Source organism: Macrotis lagotis, chromosome 5 (genome assembly GCF_037893015.1).
Source record: "Macrotis lagotis isolate mMagLag1 chromosome 5, bilby.v1.9.chrom.fasta, whole genome shotgun sequence".
In the NCBI taxonomy this organism is placed as follows: Eukaryota; Metazoa; Chordata; class Mammalia; order Peramelemorphia; family Peramelidae; genus Macrotis; species Macrotis lagotis.
The window spans coordinates 137,132,951-137,148,284 of record NC_133662.1 but is presented as its reverse complement, the minus strand read 5'-3'; the positions used below and the strand labels follow the sequence as shown (position 1 = coordinate 137,148,284).

Genomic DNA, 15,334 nt, shown 5'->3' with positions numbered 1-15,334 from the left:
TCAATTATTCTTTGGTATTTCTGGGCTACAGATCTGCTGGGGGTATTGCTGGATCAAAAGGTATGTATAGTTTTATAACATTTTGTGCATAGTTGGACTGGTTGACTACGCCTCCCATCATTCATTAAGATACCAGTTTTTCTTCAGCCCTTCCAGCATTTGTTATTTCTGATTTGTGTAAAGTATACCTGTAGACTTATATTCATGTTTTTATCAGAAAAATTTACTCTAAACCATTTTCGATATTACTTTATTATATATGACATCTTTTTAAAAATCAAAAACTAGCTGGCACAGTGGATAGATTGTCTAGTCTGGTGTCAGGAAGATTCATGATTCTGAGTTCAAATTAGTCATCAGAAACATACTAGATGTTTGTGATCCCAGACAATTCACTTGATCTTTTTTTGTAACCTCAGTTTCCTCATTTATAAAATGAGCTGAATATAGAAATGCCACACTATTCTAGTATCTTTTTACAAAAACCTCTAGATGGGGTCATGAAAAGTTGGACATGACTGAAATGATTAAATAATAACAACAAAAACTTTTAGGAAAATATACCCTTCCCTATTATCTTTTTTCATTTTGGTCTTTGTTTTTGCTTTATTATCCCTACCCTCTTCACTTCAGTTGAAGCCTAACAGACACTGCTCCAGTCCTTTACTTCAACTATATGCATCTTCCTGCTTGAAATGTCTATTGTACACAACATATTATCTTTTCTGGTTTTCTGATTCTAAAGGAAGTTACAGGCCTAGAGTCAAGAGAACCTGAGTTCAAATATGGTCCTAGACTAGATTTGACACTTACAAGCTGTGTGATCTTGGAGTAGTCACTTAATCCTGATTGCCTCACATCCAGTCATCCTGATTCATATCAGGCCATTGGACCAGATAGTTCTGGAGGAGAGAATGAGGCTGGTGACTTTGCACAGCTCCTCATCACTCTGATCCAATTCACATGCTTGTTATGGCATCACCTCCCTATGTCAATATTCTTCATCAAGGACAAACATCATCATCAAAGGCATTGTGCTATTTTTTTTCTTATTACACCTTGTCTAGTCTACTCCATCATTTTACTTCATAATACCAAATCACTTTAAGCTTTGCTCTTTTATTATATAGTTTGAAGTCTGGAAGTGAACCGCCACCCCCCCACTTCATCACAATCTCAATATTTTATATATTTTCCTTCATATTTATTTTGTTGATATTTAATAAAATTCTATAAAATAATGCTCTTGATAATTTGACCACTATACATAAAATATAAATTGCCTTTGGTAGCACTGTCTTTTCAAAATTATATTTGTTTGAATCATCAAGAAGTACTCACTGTTTTAGGATATTTTAAATAAATCATCATGTCAAATAAAATAGAGATAGTCTTATCTCTACTTTGTCTATCTTTATGCTTTTTTGTTTCTTCCTTTATCTTATTGCTATTGCCAACATTTCTAGGCCTGTATCACAAAATAGTAGAAAGAATGGACAGTTTTGTTTTACCACTGCATTTATTAGGAAAGTTTCTAATATATCCCCATTGACTAGCATGTTTGCTTCAAGTTTCAGATAAGTATTTTTATAATATATATAAAAAAGGATATTCTTTGCTTCTTTCTGAAGGTTTCAGCATAAATGGGAAACTTTTTCAAAAGCTTTTTTCTTAATTTGTTTTTTTCTATTTTTCTAAGCTTTTTTAGTTGCATGTTGAATTCGTTGATCTCCTCTTTCTCTATTTTATTCATGTACACAATTAGGGATATAAAATTTCCCCTAATAGATGTTTTAGCTGCTTCCCACAAGTTTTGATATGTTGTCTCATCATTATCATTGTCATGGATAAATTTGTTGATTATTTCTGTGATTTGTTGTTTGATCCATTTACTCTTTAAAAAATAGGTTATTTAGTTACCAATTAATTTTTAGCTTGTCTTTCCTTTTCATTTTTTATAAATTTATTTATTTTCAATCATATGCACATGTATTTTCAAATTACAAAATTTCCCTCCACTCTCCTTTCTCACCACCTCCCTCCCTTCAGCAGGGTACAGTCAGATTAACAATTTACATACATGTTTTGATAAACATATTTACAAATTTGCGATTTTCAGCACGGGGAATTAGGATTAAGGGAAAGAAATACATAAGAGATAATTTTTATAAAGTTCATCAGATTCGGAAGGATTTTTTTTTGAGTGTGTTTTGTTTTGTTTTGTTTTTCTTCCTCTACATGGGGATAGCATAATGGTCCATGGCCAATCTAATACAGTTATCCTAGGTCTCTGGCCTGCTGAGAGTTGTTGCTTCAATCAAGGTTGTTCAACTCATAATTTTGTTGATGTGTACATTGATTCTACTCCCTTCACTCAGCATCAGATCCCATAAGTCATTCCATGCTTCTCTAGAGTCCGACCATCTTGGTTTCTTATAAAACAATAATATTCCATAGTATTCATGTACCATAACTTGTTTAGCCATTCCACAATTGATGGGCATCCCCTCGATTTCCAATTGTTTGTCATAGATTATCTTTCCATTACTCTTTACTACAGGTAATTTTTATTGTATTATGATCTGAAAATGATGTATTTCAAATTTTTGCTTTTTCTGAATTTGATTGTGTGGGTTTTTTTTAAGAACCTTATACATGGCCAGTTTTTGAGAGAAAGAGCTATATTCTCTGAGATCAGAATTCCTTCCCCTGATTTTTTTTCTTCAACTTAAGCAAAATATATGATGCTCTAGCCTTTTATGTTTACCATGTGTACATCTATCTGCTTCAACTGTTTCTTGTAAACAACATATTGTAGGATTCTGGTTTTTTAATCCACTCTGCTATCTGCTTCCATTTTGTGGGAGAGTTTATCTCTTTCACATACACAGTTAAAATTAACTAATTCTGTATTTCCCTCCATCCTATTTAACCCCTCTGTACTTTTCACTCTCCTTTCTCCTTAACCCTCCTCACCAATGTTTTGCTTCTAACTGTTGCCTCTCTTAATCTTCCCTCCCTTCTATCAGCCTTCTTCCCTTTTCTTCTCTCTTTTCCCTTTTATTTTACTTTTTTAACCTTTTATTTAACTTTACCTTTGCTTTTATTTTCTTCTTCCCTTTTATCAGCCTCTCCTTTCCTCCTTTTCCCCCCCCCCCCTTACTTACCCGTGGGGTAGGATAAATTTATAAACCCAATTTTGAATGTATGGTATTCCCTCTTTGTGCCAGATCTGTTGATAATAAGTTTTACTCAGTGCTCACACCCTCTCTTCTTTCCTTTTACTATAATATGTCCCTTGTGGTTCTTCATGTGGTATTTTAATGTTCTAATGCCTCTATCTTCTTCTCTGGTATAATCCTTTTTTTTTCAAGTCTCAATTGTCAAACTATACCCATTTTATTTGACCTGATAGAAGTACAATTCTCAAGGATTAATTGATTGATTTATGTTTCGTCACATAATAATAACTTCATACACTTCGAAAACTTTTTTTCTGTATCATTAGAATGAAGATATGGGCTTTTTTAAATAATTAACTGAGATGATTGTTTCACTCACATTGAACAATCATTACAACTCTGATATGTAAAATCAGCTTGGTGATAATGAACGCTTTCATGGATGAATCAATGTGGCCTGTTTGGGCAAATTTTGTTTAAAATATTTGAAGTGATATTTTTTCTTTTCTAGTTTAGATTTTAGTTTTATCTCATAAAAGAAGTGAGATATAGTGCTTTCTCAGTTTTTGAGGATAATTTGTACAGTATCGTTATTAATTTTTCTTTTAGATTTTGATAGAATTCTCCTATGAATTAATTAGGAACATTAGCATTTCCCCTTCCCCCATATTTCATAGTTCCTTTATAGTTAACTTTTTGAAACTGAATTATTTAAGATTTATGTTAATCTTTGATCATTTTTAGCATTTTACATTTTTGAATGTATTCTTTGGTTTCTTTTGTGGCCTAAGTTCTAGTATATGACATAGTTTATGGTAATTTTTTTCATTCTGGTGTTATAGAGATTTCATCTTAGTCATTTGATATTGATATTTTGACTTTCTGTCACTTTCTGTTTTTAATCTGTTTAGATGAAAGTTTTATTTTTTATCTTTTCAAAGGATCAATGTTTAGTTTTATCATTTCCATAGTATTTTTAGATTTCACATTAAATTTATTTCAAATTTTCTTTAAAAAAATAGTCCTTCAGTTCTAATTTTGCTAGGAACTTTTTTCAATTATTTTGTTTTTCTTTCTGATAGAACTGTCCAAAACTAAGAAAAGGACATTGAAATCTCTACACTGATGTTATGACATTATATTATAATTCAGCTTTTTTCTTTGTGAATTTAGTTGCTGTGGCATTTGGAGCATATAAGTTTAATATTCATAATGATTTGTTTTCTATGTATATCTTTGTCTTTCATCTAAACAACATATTGTGCTAGTCTGTTTTCATTTTAGTATCTTATATAATCCATTCATTTTTAACTTTGTGAGAGTTAGTTTGATATTTTCTTCTCTCTTCATTTTCCCACAAATTAGGGTTTTTTACCCCTTCTTCCTCTATAAAGACTGTGTCTTCCAGTTGTTTTTTGCTATTAGAGTCAAAGTCAACTCAATTCCTACAGGTTCCCTTCCCCTAATTCTCACCAATTGTCATTGTACTTTTTTTAACTAATCTTGGAGTTTTACTTATTAATTCCTTAATCTTTCTTTCATTAATCTAGTTATCTGTGTTCCCTCTTATTTTTTCTATATAGTTATTTAAAATATTCCTTATCTTCTTACTCTTCTATTGTTAACTTCATGTCTATATAAGAATTTGATTCTTTGCTTTATGGTTTTTAATAGTTATTGTACTCTTTCTTTACTCTCTCTTTTTCCTCATGTAATTATAGGATCTATATGTTGAGAGATTGAGGAAATTAGAGAAAATGTATAGCCCTTTCCCTCCTATATAAGTTTACCTACACTGCATAGTATAGCAATGTGAAAAGTATAGACTCTCTTGGTATAAATAGAGCACTTTAATTCTGAAAGAGACAGACATAATTTCTTACAAAATAAAGTCTTTATATTAGTTTTCAGAGTTTTTATTGAAATAAAAATAAACATTTTAATTATTGAGATAAATAGGAAGACAATTTTGGTTTTTAAAACTATGTGTGTTTTTGTGAGACAGAAAATGAATTGTAGATGAAATATTTAAATTACCTTCTGAAAAATGTAGTATTATGTCTTACTTTTGTTATAAAGTGGCAGGAAAAGAGCTTTTATTTAGTGATTATTGGAAAAATAAAAGTGCAAAGAAATGCAGTTTGGTCAAGATGAACAAATGTTCATCCATTCACCATATTGAAGATCTTCTCACCACAGGAGTTATTTCAGTTCATGTGTGTATATTATTATGTTATGGCTAAAAACAGTTAAAATGACAAAAATCACATAACTATCTGGAGATAGATAAAAATAAAAGCAACTATCAATGAGTTGGGAAATGGGCTGTTTTGACTTTTTTTAAAGTAGAAATACTAAGTGAAAGGAGGTTCTTATTAAAGGCATTGAAGGGATAGAAATTAGAAAGGGGGGAAACAAGAATTTAAAAAATGTTCTTTTGTTACTTTGACATTTGGTAACAATCAATCAACAACCAAGTGATTTCTGTTTGGTGAGTAAGAAATTTCTCTTTCTGAGAAATTATCTTCACTGAGCAATTAATTTTGTACCTTCAACTCTACCTAAATTAAGAAATAAGTGAAAGCTCTCATATGGACCTATTGCTCTCATTGCCACCTCTAGCCACAGTCATACCCAATGTTCCTTGATCCCAAGAGAGGAATGACATCTCTGGTCCTTTTCAAGCATGAAAGAGTACAACCAGTTTAAGAATGAAAACCGGGGGCAGCTAGGTGGTAAAGTGGAGACAGGAGAACCTGAGTTCAAATCCAATCTCAGACACTTAATAAATGTGTGACTTTGGGCAAGTCACTTAACCCTATTGCCTTAAATAAATAAAAAATAAATAAAAAGAATGAAAAGTAGAGTGGAATTTTCAAGTGCTCTATATCCTGATAAGTTTTCTGGGTCTGTTTGTCTCCTTTAAAGAATCACCATAAACTTTGTTGTTGGGACAAAGGAGCACTCATATGAGTGAATAACTAACTGAGTTACTCATACTGAGGAACTCAAAAAGATCCATTCAAAGTAAATTGATATAAAATCACAATCATATAAAAATCAAATGTAAGTTGAATTTATAAATTCTTTGTTCAAATTAAGAAAAAAGGAGGAATTGTTTATAATGTAGTAAAAACCAACAGAGTAACAGTAAACAAAAAAAATTTTCTGTGGTAGGGATATTCTTAAAAATATAAAAAAAAATCAGAATTGTGATTGACCCTAAGCAGTTTTCTTCCCTCAAGTGCTTTTATAACAAATGCATGTATATCACTACAGATACTGAGCATATTGATGGGAGAGTGTGAACTAGATTTAGTTGTTTATTGGTTTATACATTTGTTTTAACATATGAGTATCAATCTTGTCAGTTTTATTTTGCTTTATTAATTAAAGAAACAGTTTATATAAGATTTAAGATTTATTTCAATGACTAATAGTGTGAATGGGTAACATGGAATTTGAGTGCTGGAGTGCTGAGGAGAGAGAGCATATTTACACTTATTATTATTCCTAGAATCCTAAGAGAGCTTAAGTTTACCTATCGATGTGTGAAAGTATTCTAAGAATCTGTACTTGACAGGATAAAAATGGATTGGAATGAATGGTCTCTACATGTCTCAAGAAAGGAGTGTGACACTAGGAGGTAGATAATCACTTTTACATACCATTTAAGTGACTACCATGAGGCTAGGTATGATGACTATAACACAGTCATTACAAATCCCCCCCCCTTAAAATGCAAGAGGAAACTTTTTTTTTAACCCATACACTTGCCCCTATACTTCATTAGAGTAAAATTAATTAATTAATGCTTTTTTTTCAGGCCTGATCATCTATTCCTTGTCCATTTGCCACTCAATTCACACTGTCTTTCCAAGAAGCTCTAGCATGCGCAATGACCACAAACTGATAAAACCATCTTAGCAAATAGGCTCACTTAGGTTGAGGATAACTGATAGTATTCAAACCTGACAGTGACTTTAAGGGTGTGACTACCCCAAGCATGTTTAGATTTCTCTGGCAGAATGGATGGATGAGAATAATTTGTTCCAAAGGTAATGAAAGCCTCTGAAGCAGGTACCATGAGCTTTTAAAACTTGATCAGACATCGAAAATGCCAAGATCATCCACTGCATCCCAAAGCATTGCCAGTCATTCTGACTTTTGTTCTGATTCTAAATGTCAATGACTCAAGAGGAGAGACTTTACGCAATTCTACCTCACTTAAATTCAATTTATAAAACAATTCAAAGCATCACCATTGATATTATTGGTCCTCTTTGAAAATGAAGGACAAGTGAATAGAACCAGAAGAACACTGCATACACTAACAGCAACATTAGGTGATAATCAACCATGATGGACTTGTTCATTCCAGCAGTACAATAATCAATGACACTTCTAAAAGATGTGTGATGAGGGGAAAATATTCATATACACAGAAGGAACTATGGAGTCTAAATGCAGACCAAAGCTTATTATCTTCAATTTTTAAAAGTTGTCTTATATATTATGCTTTTTTCTCTTTAATGTTTTTCCCATTTTGATTTGATTCTTCATTCACAACATGATTAATATAGATCTATGTTTAGCATGGTTATATATGTATAGTATATATTAAATTGCTTTCAGTAAGGGAGGGGGAGGGAAGGGAAATGTGAAACTCAAAACCTTGCAAAAAATAATTGTTGAAAAATACCATTGTAAGTAGTTGGAAAAACATAAATAAATAAAAGAAAATGAAGGACAACAACAGAGATTAAATCTGCCAATTCTTTAAAATTAGAGATGTCCTTTCTATATAAAGGATATCAGAAATCCATACTTCAATTAGTTCATAGATTTAGAACTGAATGAAACCTCTGAAACAATCTTGTCCAATCCCCTCCTGTTAAAGAAGAAACTGAATTCAAGGAAGCTAAATAATTTGTTTAAGATTATATAGAAACATAAGAGGTCAAGTTCTGAGCCCCAGTCTTCTGATTGTAGAACCAGAGCTCCTCCCATTTTATATATATATATATATATATATATATATATATATATATATATATATATATATATCATTGCAACTAAAAACATGATCTTTCCCTTCCTAGATTTCTCCTAATGTGCCTGCTTAAGCTAGTTGGGATAGTTATGAACTTTCAGTTATAGCATTAGTACAACTGTGATATTGTAAGGCACAGAAAGAAAGAGGATTTTTTTGGGGGGAAAGTACCTACCCCTATGCCACAAGTAACTCGAACTATGCTTATCATCAATTTATACAAATGCAACCAAGCTTGTTACCTTTCTGAGAGGCCCAAGTTTAATTTAAAAATCTACTGACACAGCACACTCAATAATCAGCAATGAAAGGCAATTTATTTAAGAGCCTTGTTATCCAAAAAACTCTTAAGTGCACCTATCAGCAACAGAACACAGGAACAATATGCTTTGGGAAGTTAAAAATGGTTCCACTTTAGTGCTTTTGATGTACACAAGATTTTTATTGTTGTTATAAATTTTAATCATTAACTCTAATGAGTCGAAACAAAAACAGTTCCTAATATAGTATGGATATAGTACTTCACATGGGGAATCGTTTCAATTATTCTTTAAAAATAAATGCCAAAGACCTTTAAAGCCTTGCTTAAAAATGTGAAGAGCACTAAATTAATAGACCATTTTTTTCTTTGTTACAAGACAATAACTAAGGAAGGGAGGATGAGTGCCTCTTTATCCATAAGGGTTTCTGATCAGAAAAAGAGCAAAAGGCAAGCTACAATTGCCAATAGTTTTGAGGGATAAAAAAGGGCTACTATACCTGCTGCAAATCCAGTGTAATGGTAACATAATGGTATTCAATGCCATTCTTAATACTGGGGCTTTGCCACCAAGTATTCTTGCCATCAATTGCATTCATGATTGGATGCCTCTCTGTTATAGCAGCAACATGTGAAGGAGAAATAAAAGTCAGTTAGCATTGGCTCCTCTTTGGAAAAAACTTCAAAACATTTAGTATCACATTCAAAAAAGAAGGTTAAAAGATTTATTTATTCCTACATTCATTGATTCTTTCCTTCCACAAATATTTACTGAACCCCCAGTAATAATAAGTACATTTGTTTAGTCTTTTAAAATTGTCAAAGCACTTTACGTGTTTTATCTCATTTGATCTTCACAACAAATTGCTAAGGTAGGTGAGATTGTTGTTGTTTGGTGGTTTCAGTCATGTTCATATGTTGTGATTCCATTTGGAATTTTCTTGGTAAAAATATTTGAGTGGTTTGCCATTTCCTTCTTTACCTTATTTTATAGAGAAGGAAACTGAGGCAAACAGGGTTAAATGACTTGCCTCTGGCCATAAACTTAGTAAATTTCTGAGGCCAGATTTGAATTTAGGAAAATGAATCTTCCTAACTCCAAGTCTGGCACTCAATCTATTCCACCACTTCGTGGCCATGCAAATGATGTTATTTTACAGATGAAACCAAAAGAAGTTAATGATTTGCCCATGGTTGTACAACTAATAAGTATCTAAGGTAGGATTCAAACCCAGATCTTCCTGATCTCAAGTCAGGCACTTTATCCACTATGCCACTCTATCTACTATGTGCCTCCTGTAGATATACCATATATAACATAGCACAGAGGCACAATACAAACTGAATTTTTCAAACAATAAACACATTTGGATAAGGTCACCCATTATTTCAAGGTAGGGGATGCAAATTAGTAGTTTAATTGTATTAAAGATATAATTAGAAGACTTGTAGATTGATCACAATAGAAGAGCCACAGTCAGTGAGTGAGCATATTAATTTATAGAGCTGAAGCTTCATGGGAGATGGTAGTTATTCATGTAGTCAATTGATATGCATTGCTATAGTGTGTATAAATTATACTTTGTTGTAACCATAATATATGATGTAATGTAGTGCTATCCTATACTATTTTTGATATACATTATTATTAAATATTATTATCATTAAATACAGTGGTAGTCTAGTATATTATCTCCTATTATTGCATGTGCTTAGACTATATGGGATCTTTGTTTATGGCTACTGCATATACTTGGGTGGCTCAGTGAATAGAACTCTGCATCTAGCATCAGGAAGACTAGAGTTCAAATCTGACTTTAGACAGTAGTTGTCTGGCTTTTCCCCTCTGCTTTAAACTTCTAGAGAAAAAAATGAGCAAACGCTGCAGTATCTTTGCCAAGAAACATGGACAGTATTGTCCATAGGGTCACAAAGAGTTGAACATGACTGAACAACAACAATAACAACATGATGATGTATGTTATTCATTGCTTTTAACTTATTTTATGTTCTAGTAAATCCAGTGTTATCTCTAATGAAGGAATCTATAACCTGGAGTAATGAATTCTAAAGGGTCCACATGGAGTTTTCAGAATGGTGGGGAGGGGATCTATGAACTTAGATGAAGAAAAAATACATTTTTATCTTCACTAAGTTCTAATTGAAATTTAACATTTCCTTCAATTATTTGAAAACATTATTTTGAGGAATTGATGAACTTCCTTCTTGTTGACCATAGAAATGTCCTCTCTCTAATTCCCTCCTTCCCCCATCCCTGACACACACATACACACACACATGAAAATTGTAAACCTGGAATGTCTTTTCCAATCAGCTCTACCAAGGAAGGTGAAAAATGAGAGGAGAAAATTGAAATTTACCCTGCTAATCATTATTTCATAAATCCTACCTCCCTTCTCACAAGACAAAAATCATCCAGCCTCCTCCTTTTTAAGAGCAAGCCACTTAAACTCTAGGTTCACTTTCCACTTCTGTAATACTAAGACTGAAAGCAATCTCTAAACTCTAAGTTCCATAATTCTTTTCCCTCATCTCCTCTAGTTTTATACGTAATCACTTCAAGTTCAGCCTAATTACTTGTACCTAATTTGCTCCCATTATTTATCCATCTTTATTTCTACTCTTCACTTCTATTTTCCATTATCAAACTTTTACCCATTCTCTAGTTTTTGTCCCTTTTGCCTATCCATCTATTTCAAATCTCACTCCAAACTTCCAGCCATGAATTTTCAGTTTTTGACCCATTTGCATATACTTTCTCTTGGGGAAGCTAGGTGGTATGGTGGATTGAGTGGAGAGCACGGAGTCAGAAAGATTCATTGTCCTGAGTTCAGACTCTAGTTATATGACCCTGCACAAGTCACATAATTCAGTTTGTCTTGGTTTCCTTAACTGTAAAATGAGCAGGAAAAGGATACGGCAAATCACTCCAGTGTCTTTGCTAAGAAAATCTCAAATAAGGTCAAAAAGTTAAACAACCAAAACAACATATCACAACAAAAGTATTTTTTTTCTTAGAAACTGTACTATAATATATCCATTCTACAGTAATATTAATGCTATATTTCAGGGACATTTTGTTTTCAACGGGCTTTGGGGGACATTCTAGAAATTTAACCAACATGGTTAATTTTGATTCCATGTGTTAAATTCTAAGATTCAAAAAACTAACCTACAAAACAATTTTTTGAAATATAATGCTTTAAGTTGAATATTGCATGTGTTCTAATTACTTATTTTAAGTAACTTCTAAATAATAATGACAATAATTTTAAAAGAGAGTAATGAACATAATCATGTATAATATTTTTCACTTTAATATTTATAACTACTAATATTTATTAAATGATTATAATATGAGCATGTGAGCTTAAAAAGAATGATTCAAATTATCTAATTTCATCAAATTTTAGCTGATATACACAGAGGAAAAAATATGTCTTTTTTAAATGTATATGAGTTAAAGATAAAATATTCTACTTTACAAATCAAAATGATTCATTAAAATAGATTGGCCTAAAAAATTAGATAGAACCTCTGATCAGAATCAAATAGTCCTAAAGAAAATGTCATTGAAAACTAAGGCTTCATTTTATTTATGGTTTTATTAATTTGTCTTTATTTTTTCATTTAATATGGAATACTGATGGAGCCTACCTGGCATTATGAATAAAAAATGTGATATTTGGAGTCAGCGTAAACTGGCTTCATATCTCCTCTCTGTCTTACCAGCTATCTATTCCTTAGCAAGTCACTGAACATTTCTGAACCTCAGAAAACTAAATCCTGAAGAGCTATGTACTATATCATTAAACCATTTTTGGAATGTGTTTTGCTCACTAACAAAATCACAGCTAACTTTATATTTTTTGCATATTTTGAATTTTGCTTAGGACCCTATATATATATGTAATATATATGTATATATATATATATATATATATATGTGTGTGTGTGTGTGTGTGTGTGTGTGTGTGTGTGTATGTGTGTGTGTGTAATATTAAATATTAAGATTTATGACTTTGAACTACTGAAGGTACTTTGGATTTTCTAGAGAATACTCTTAACCTTCAAAATTTCTCCCATTTCTCAACTGTTGTTTTTATTAAGCTGTTTCAGTTGTAGTTGTCTCTTTCTTACCCAACTTGGGGTTTTCTTGGCAAAAATACTTGAGCAGATTGTCATTTCAGTCTTCAATTCATTTTACAAATAAGGAAACTGAGACAAAAAGACACTTGTCATGTGTCACACAGTATCTGAGGCCAAATTTGAATTCAGATCTTCCAGGCTTGACAGCTCTATATATTGTATCACCTAGTTGCCCCTTTCTCAACTGTGAGATTGCCTAATTAAGTTCAGCAGTTTGGTAGATTTTGTTTTGTATTCTGTCTTATAAAATTAACAGTCCACTAAGATGATGTATTCCATCTCATTAATGAAAAGTAAAAGTACTGAACATATTTAATAATTAGAGCTGGCTCTAGTGGAGAGTGGGAGTGAAGAAAGTTGTCAAGTCTTTAAAACAGCAAATGCCAGAATCATATCTAAATATCAAATAAACTGTCCTCAGTGGCACCAGTGAGTATTAAAATTGGCACATTTAGGAATTGGTACTATAAATGAGATATTGCTGGCACTAGTCTAGAAGAATAAATAGCAGAGTGAACATCATTCCCTAAACATCCTCTGACATAAACAGTCCTGCATCATATTTATAGCCAGTGGATTTTAATATGTGGTGGAAAAATAAATACACACCCCACATTGGTAAAGTAAATTCAGGACTCCTAGCTAATTGCCATGGAAGCTGTCTAATTGGAAATTTTGATATCTTCCACCTCAGGTCAAATTGATATGAGGTTTAGCCATCAAAAGGAGGATTGGGAGATGAATCAACAATTAACCATAATTCCCATTACATAAGTTTAATCATAATTAATTTGAAAACATTGATTAATTGTTGGCATGTTTCCCTTATTTAAAAAGAGATGGGAAAAAAAGTATAGCATGCTCAATAGGGAGAGATTTGCAAGTTAATCCACAGGCCAACCTCAGTTTATGACTGACTAAGGGGATGGTTGATGAAGTGAGTCTTTCAAACAGTTTACTTTTAATTTGGAATCACAAAACTAATAAACTTTCATGTCCAGAGGAAGCACTGAAGATTTATCTGCTCTTAGGATATCACTGAATATATGGACTTTCATTTCATGAGTAGAATGAACTTTGTAATGTATTTTTTAATGGAGTCTTTGTTTTGTTTTACTAGGGTAGTGCAGATTGAGAGGGGAATGGAAGAAGTTAAGTCCTATAGCACCTAAGCATGGCTTTGAAACACAATCGAGCTGCCCTTTAAAAACACAGAAAGAAAATCCAAGTTGAGCAACTATAGTAAATGAATATAAAGAATCAATATAAAAGCAAATTTGCTCTTTGTAATAAAAAGGTCCATGATTCTGATTCTCTTCAAGAGTCAGGAAATACAAGATAATGATGATAAAACAATATTTCTATGGCAGGTTATGGTTGGTAAAGCAAATTATATATGATATTTGATCCTCATGCCAAATCTGTGAGATAGATATTATTAGCAGAGGCTGAGAGATTTTCCTAGGATTGATCACACAGCTAGTATTAGGGGTATTGAGATCTTCCTGACTCCAAGTCTTATGCTTAATTCATTGCTCCATTTGATCAACTAGTACAAATGAAGTATTGCAAGCATTTTTAATTAGCAAAGCTTTCCATCAGAAAATCATGACTAAGAATGCTGATTCACTCTTTTAAAGAAGATTTTCAGAAGCAATGGTATTTGCTTTCAAATCCTGGTATTTATCTCAGGTTAGGCCTGAGATTAGACACTTACTCTCCCTTGGCTTCAGTTTCTTCAGTTAACTATCTCAGTGGTATCAAAGTCAAAAAAGAAATGGAATCCTGTTGGCCAAATATAGCCTGAGAAAATCACAGATTAACCCTACTTATAATATATAATGATTTCATTTGTAATATATTTTAATTACATTTAAAAAAATTATTTATTTTATTCTGAACTTAAGAAATAAAACAAGCATTTCCATAGCATAATAGATTGCACATGAAAATACAAATCTATTATATACAACTTTCTATTCTTTTAAAATATATAATAATCTTATCACATAACTTTTTTCTTCCTTCCCCTCCCCCAAATCAACTATCATTAGACATACATATATATATATAATATATAATATATATATATATATATATATATATATTCCTTTAGTTGTAAATTATTTCTCTTTAATCTGCTTCAGCATTTTAGACTTTTGCAGGACACATGGGATCTATGCAGTGTGAGTTTGAAACTCTGGTTTAGATGATCCCTAAGAGCTGCAAAGATCTCATGGTGAGATAATGGATCCCATTGTACAAGTTGTGTTGAAGACCTAATTTCAAATCCTGACTCAGATGCTGTCTGACCCTGACCAAGACACTTGATGACTCTATGCCTCAGTTCATTCCTTGGTAAAATGGAGTTAATAATAACATATTCCTTGTTTTAAGGTTCTCAATCTTGTTTTTAATCTTTGCTGGATTTAAGGTTCAAATGAGACAACACATTTTAAACCACTGTATAAATGTTAGCCATGATGATGATGGCAGTCTTGTGTTAATGATTCTAGTTCCTGAGTATGGAATAGTACAAATAAATCCTATTCTATAATTAAGCTCCTCTCTATACTGTCCTATCTCAGTCCTACATAGACTTTCTTCTTGTTCCCAGCTCCCTCTATTGTTGACCATGCCTTCTTCTACACGGAATGCATTCTCTCTCTC

The 15,334-nt window shown here is 32.1% G+C and overlaps 1 protein-coding gene across 5 annotated transcripts in view; it reads right to left on the bottom strand.

Annotated features, from left to right (window-relative positions):
- LAMA2 (laminin subunit alpha 2) overlaps positions 1 to 15,334 on the bottom strand; it is an 811,978-nt gene that overhangs the window by 584,375 nt on the left and 212,269 nt on the right. For all 5 annotated transcript variants that reach the window (XM_074187557.1, XM_074187558.1, XM_074187559.1 and 2 more), the window contains exon 3: positions 8,995 to 9,107. In XM_074187557.1, coding sequence (XP_074043658.1) covers positions 8,995 to 9,107 — 113 coding nt within the window. The remainder of the gene's footprint in view (positions 1 to 8,994; positions 9,108 to 15,334) is intronic.